The sequence below is a fragment of the Acanthaster planci genome, linkage group LG06, assembly GCF_054643075.1.
Source record: "Acanthaster planci isolate LZ-2023a linkage group LG06, COTS_SCS, whole genome shotgun sequence".
In the NCBI taxonomy this organism is placed as follows: Eukaryota; Metazoa; Echinodermata; class Asteroidea; order Valvatida; family Acanthasteridae; genus Acanthaster; species Acanthaster planci.
Genome location: NC_141782.1, coordinates 181,659 through 188,044, shown reverse-complemented (window position 1 = coordinate 188,044; position 6,386 = coordinate 181,659). Strand labels below are relative to the sequence as shown.

Sequence of the window (6,386 nt, the reverse complement as noted above, 5' to 3'; positions counted from 1 at the left end):
ACGAATGCTTCATTCAATCGGGTCCTATTGCATGATATATGTACATCTGTGCGCAACTATCTCTGCTTGGAATGAAGTCGTAAAAATTAAGACGTTCATTCATTCAGCAACAAGCATGCCAGAGATGCAAAGGGTAGCTAATGGTATACCCAGAACAATCACTGTCAAGTTGCCGTGGGAATCACTTAGAGTCAGGATTGATCGATCTTGTTTAGCAGGTGCAATTCCACGGGAGGCTAGAGGGTTTTAGAACCTCCCCCCACCAAAAAAGTTTAGCCCCCCCGCCCCGCCATGCAAAAATGAAAAAAAGCAGTATAACAAAAGTTAAAAGGTGACCTCACGTGCGAACAAATGGCTCTAGAATCGCGCTATGTAGGGTTAAAGTTTGTACGGTCTACCGCCATAGTTATAGCACAATGAATTGTCCTCATACATTACCCGAAAGGACTGTCCTGAGATGTGTCAAAGATGCTTCATTCTCCTTTCCTGTATGACGGAGAAGCAAAGCGGATAAAAGTTGTCAACAACTGATTTTCCAAATGTAGAGACGAGGGGCGATGCATCTATGAATGATCAAATTCATCTAGAATTAGACCCACCTTTTACAGTGTTAAGTAAATGTTACTCTTGTACACAGCACAAACATTTAGCATTGCTCCACATGTTGTACATAAACAAATATGTCTACTTTTTATTCTTATATCAGTTGGTATTATAGAAACTTCATATAATTTTATCTGAATCTTTGTGTGTACTGCAATTTTTGTGAACAATTTCAGTTAAATCACTGCTGTTAAGCTTTTGTTTCTTCACAGATAGCATATTGATAACATTATAAAGGTCAGATTTATTAATAACTTGACAGATATTATTTTGTGAACTTGCTTAATGGTTTTCTCGTGTCACACTATTTTCAGCCAAAAGATTGACTGGTAAGTGTAATTTATACTCGAGTTATAGTGATGTGTACGAATTCGCTGGCGCTGTTGGATTATATATGTACACTGTAAATGCTCCCGTTTTCTGGCGATGGTGGCGCCTTGATTTTTGGCGATCGCGGCGCCTTGATTTCAAGTCCTCTGGTGTTTGAATTAAGTAAAAATGTCGTCATTTATGCCGCGCCATACCATAAACTTGACGTTCCTGTAGCGAAACATTTTGATCCCGAAACTCGCAATTTATCAAAGATTAGAAATTTGGTTAAATTCAGAGAGACAGTGCGATGTTTTTACTTAAAGTAAGGCCCGGTGCCAGGTTACATTGGGCGCAGGATTTTTTTAAATGAGATTTAAAAAATAAACTGGCGTGCAAGTAACATTCGACAGGTGTCTCCGATTTTGGAGTTATATTCGTTATTAACTCGTCCGTGTGACGAGGTTTGTTGTATAAAATAGCAATGTTCTCATGGCCCAAGACCAAAAAGTCTTATTTTTAGAAACGGGTTTAGGACACGTTTGTTGACAGGAATAAAGACGAAATAATAAATATAAACTACCTTTGTCTTGCATTCCTTCGTGGTTATGGGTAGTTGTAAGCCTGTTGTCCACAGAGAAAAAAAATACCCGTGGTTTGTTAACGGTGCGAAGTTCACGTTTGATCTATCGATAAGCTATGACCACTGCGCGTGCTCATTGCATAATTAATGAACGTACTCTGGTACATTTCAACATCGCGTTAACAGAAATTTCAACTCATCGATGGCAGACCCTGACTAGGGATCCATAGAACTCAGAAGGCCTCGCAAAATCAGCTTCGAAAGTCGTTATTTCCTCGTAAAAGATCTGACAAAGGACGTGCTGTCGCACTAGACAGTAAATTGACCTTGAAGAAAGTATGCTAATATCAAAAGAAGTTTAGTTGGTTATCGTTGGGTAACCAGCTCATTGAAATAAATACATGTACTTATGTTCTTTGTATTTTAAAGTTTATATCATTATATCTTTGAGTTCATAAATTCACTTATGATTATGATGAGTTGGATTTAAAATCAAGGACACTTAAGTCGACTTCTTGCCTATTTGTCGTCTCATTTGCTCATTTTCTTGGCAATTTCCATCACTGAAGTGTTGCAGATTCTTTGTCCAGCATACCATGACATACTTGAACTATATGCTGGGGGCGTCTTCCTAGTTATCCATTAACCAGATTTGACACCCTTCAACCTGACCTTTATGTTGAGTCGATATAACAGTTGCTTGCTCAGCCTCGATAAAACATCACGGAGTGGAAAATGTCTCTCACATGCATGACAGGTTGTAGTTTAAAATCGGTCAACTATTAAATTCGTCTCAATGAGGATTGTATAATAGGCCTCCAACGCACGAAACTGGAAGCGGAACATTATTCAGTCTTTTAAACAAAACGAAAACTGTACGAGGAATGTGGTTCAAATCCGGAACTGTGAATGGGTTAGGCTTAAGTATGTCTCCCCCTGTTGTGTGAATCTTTTTGTGAATATGTAATTATACATTTTTTGGTCATTTTCATCCGTGGGACTGCGAAATCGACTGTTTGGCGACAGATCTGTGATTTGTTTAAATAAAATGATAAAGTTACAGCCTCCCCGATGAAGGAAAACACGTGGGTACTCGAGGGACGGTATCATTTTCAATTATGGTGAGACGTTCCCCCCGGGTAGAAACCGGGAAGAGAAACAGGGCAATAGAAGGAGACCTCACGTGATCTGAAAGTCATTTCAACATGACCTTATGAACACAAGTGCTCCCAATGTATGATGTGACTTGGAGCTTGTTTCACCAGAAGTCATCAAAGCAGACATCACTGCCAGCATATTTGCTGTACACTTTAAGGTTGTCTGTTGCAGCTAGACGTAAAATTTATCAATTGGTATTGTCGGAATTTATACTTAATCAATATTGCAGGTCTAATGATTTGTACAAACCATGTCTACGTCGTTTATTAACAAAATACATCAACCACTCACATATTTCTGTCACACTTAAATGTTATTGCTTTCTATAAAACGTCACATAACGAGTCAGCCAAAATGTACACCCATGCACTAGCTCTTCTGGAATACAATGTACATTTGTAATAAATAAATCAGCTTAAAGTAAATGAATTTACCAGCACTCTTCAATGTGCATAGAATGCCGTTGGGATACCTCGTAATTCCGACATAATGCTGTTAGAATTGAAACCCATATGCGTTGTTGATTTAAATTTCTGTTGCAAGAGTTCAGCTGTAAGGTCAGCCACGCAACAATGAATGTACTTCTACATGTAGGCCCCTATATTAATTTTCTTGTACAGAATGAATGTTCACGTACAAGAAAACACAGAGTGGGTCGTAAGGGTATGGCTAGTGATTGTTAATTGCTGAATGTTCACATTGCGTAATTGGTTTAAACGCTAACGACAGAAACCAAATTATATTTATAAATTGTACTCAGTGAATGCTTGGCCTTTTTATGCTGTCAATTGCTTCGACCGCTTTTCTTGGTTTACAGCTTCTAATGACCAAAAAGAATACACGAGAACGTTTTATTGTATTGCCTATCGGTATTATTTGGTCAGTGGATGACCATATAACAGGCTTGCAGCAAATCAGAGATATAAACTTTGAAATAGTATACACGTTTATATAGTTAAACAAGATATCATGTAAAATATTTGCACCAAGTGAAAACTAGTGTATTATTCTTAACTAGTCCTTTAGAATCTCGTCCACCAAATATCCCCTGTTTCGTTTACCCTGCTTGGGTTTTTTTGGAATTTGAGGAGATGCTCTCTCGTCTTGTGTCCTCGCCTCGGCAAGTGGTTGTGATTTGAAATCCTCCTCAGCAGTCACAAAGTCATCGGCGAATTTCTTTTTGTCCTTGGTCGACGAGTTGAGTTCGTACTCCCGGGACTCCTTGTCGTCATCCCCGGCTTGTCCGTCCTCTGAAGCCGGTGGTTGTCCCTCTTCATCCGGGGCAACTTTGGTGGGCTTCTTGGTCAGGAAAAGGTAAAGGTAATAGAAGAACACAATGACGAACCCCTCTATTCCAGACACGATGGCGATGAGTAGGGGTATAACAGCCACCACATCTGACTCGGGAGCTACATAGAAGAGTTTAGCCACCGAGACGGCTAGGAGAGTGTTCTGACAGCCCGTCTCGATGGCTATCGTGATTGAAGTGTGGTAGTTGAAGTTGACGATCCGTGCTACGGCCATCCCCAAGAAAGCACCGATGAGAGTCACGATAGAGGAGGTCACCCAGACCTTCCAATCGCCGAAAAAGACATAGTACTGAGCCGGGATGTAGAGAACTACGCCTAACACCATCAGCAGAAAGGTGAAGGGTTTGACGAGCTTCAAGCAAAACTTCCTGGCTTTGGGAAACTTGTAGAAAAAGGGCACTCCGATAACCAGGGGTAAGACAAGTCCGCAGAGCTGGATCAGAAGTTCCCTGAAAGGCGTCTCTAACCGGCCGTCCCCATCGATGAACGGCTGGGCGTAGATCAAGAGATTCAGCGGCATCATCCCCACCGCTAAGAAGGTCGAGAAGGTGGTCATCGCTAGGCTGAGGACTAGATCACCGTCTAGGAGCAAGACCTCGATGTTGCTGAAGAACCCACCTGGGCAGGTACCAACCAGAACCAGACCGACAGCTGAGGCTCCTGACATATCGAAGCACTTAGCCAAGGTGAAAGCTACAGGTGGCATGAGGATGAACTGACAGAGCATACCGATGATGATGCCCCAAGGAGGTTTGATGCGTTCCCAAAGTTCACGGGGCTCAACCTTAGCTGCCATAACTACATACGATATGACAAGCCACACGACCAGGATGATAGTCGCAATGTTTCCTAGCTCCTGAAACGGAGGCCCGACATTTACAATTCTGGTGGAGATTTCCTTGGAGTCTTGCATGATTCTGACCCCACCTCGACCGACATACTGTCCATGGATTCCAACCGTCGTGTTGAAGGGGAAAGTCGTGTTTTCTGTAATGGTGATCTCCACAGTGTTTGTAAGCGTCACCACGCTGGTGTCGGTGCTCTGAAGGCTTATTGCCCCCAGTAAATCCGAGTATGTAACCGTAAGGTTTACTTCGACGGTCTCCCTAAATGTCACTGCCACCTCCTCGCTGTCTCCCATGGTAAAGTTGAATTCCCCTCTCACACAATACGGATAATTCAACAGCACCAAACATAGCGCATGCACGAACACCATTCGGTGAAAAGCACTAATTTGGAGTAGCAGCATGGTGAAGCCTGGACAGGTTTCTCGAGATCTCTCTCAAATATCCTCCGCCAAAAGTCATTCACCGTCTGCTTGAAAAATGCTTCAGTTAACTGTAGTTTGTTGTTTTCTCGGCAAAATGATGGGTGAGGAAACATAGGGCAGTGATGTGATTCTGAAAGAAAGGTGCGGGCGAAGTCCAAACGGTAATGAAAGAAAAACTGGCAGGTAAATTCCACACTGCCACCGGTCTGCCGCTACCAATGCCAACGCTGCCTGTGTGCTCTGTCGACTGGCGTTTTTCTGCCTTGAAACGTTCAGTCATGCATTACTGGGGTCAGTCTCGTTCGGTATAATTACCCTAACAATCGTTGCCTTGTAACGCACAACAAAATACTGGCGATTGAGAGGAGACTGCGTCGAAGATACACTGTGCTGATGCTTGCGTCGGAGGACGAGGGGCGATTAAATCAATATCGTTGCATAATGAGTGCTACTATGCCAATGAACAGAGAAAACAGGATGATCCATAACGGGTTTGGAGGAATCATGACTTGCGACTTCCGTATTTACTCCTTATATTAGTCCGATGACATTTGAGGCCAGACTAAATTCCTGTTCAAGTAAATTGGATATACCATCTCAATATTTTACTTGTTATAATAGAAGTTGTCAAAAAGCAATTCAATTTGGCCACGCGTCGGGGATTACTGTGTCTACACTAAGGCCTACAGTCGTCACAGTCAACACTCGCTTTTAGTAGTAAACCATTCTTTTGTGGATGGTTGAGAAACTGCAATGTGATTATGAGGTCAGCTTTCATATAAAAAGCTTCTATTGAGTTGTCCATTCTCAGTTTAAGGGATCACCCGGAACTTTTATTATCTTGTAGTTGTTCAGATGTAAATTTGTTCATTGACGTCACGGACTATTCTCAGATTGGTGTCCTAGTAACAAATAAAAGCCGGTACCATTATATGAGCACCCAAGATAACCGGTACTTGTGTGCACTTTGTTGTCTTTCGAGCGAACATTTCTGTCTATGCAGTAGAATTGGGCCCGTTTCGCGTAGATTCGGATCGCGATCAGTGATCCGACATAAAGGTTGGTTCACCGGCACCAGAATCCGCCTATTGTAAGGTCAGTCCATACTTCGGCGAATGTGAAGCGAATTTGACGTCAGTACAACTTCGTGGCG

The 6,386-nt window shown here is 42.2% G+C and overlaps 1 protein-coding gene across 1 annotated transcript; it reads right to left on the bottom strand.

The window, feature by feature from the left end:
- Positions 1-2,947: 2,947 nt before the first annotated feature.
- LOC110974748 (ileal sodium/bile acid cotransporter-like) lies at positions 2,948-5,965 on the bottom strand. The gene has a single exon (XM_022226585.2). It carries the CDS (start codon positions 5,210-5,212, stop codon positions 3,668-3,670), a length of 1,545 nt encoding a protein of 514 aa, XP_022082277.2. The 5' UTR covers positions 5,213-5,965; the 3' UTR covers positions 2,948-3,667.
- Between the last annotated feature and the right edge of the window lie 421 nt (positions 5,966-6,386).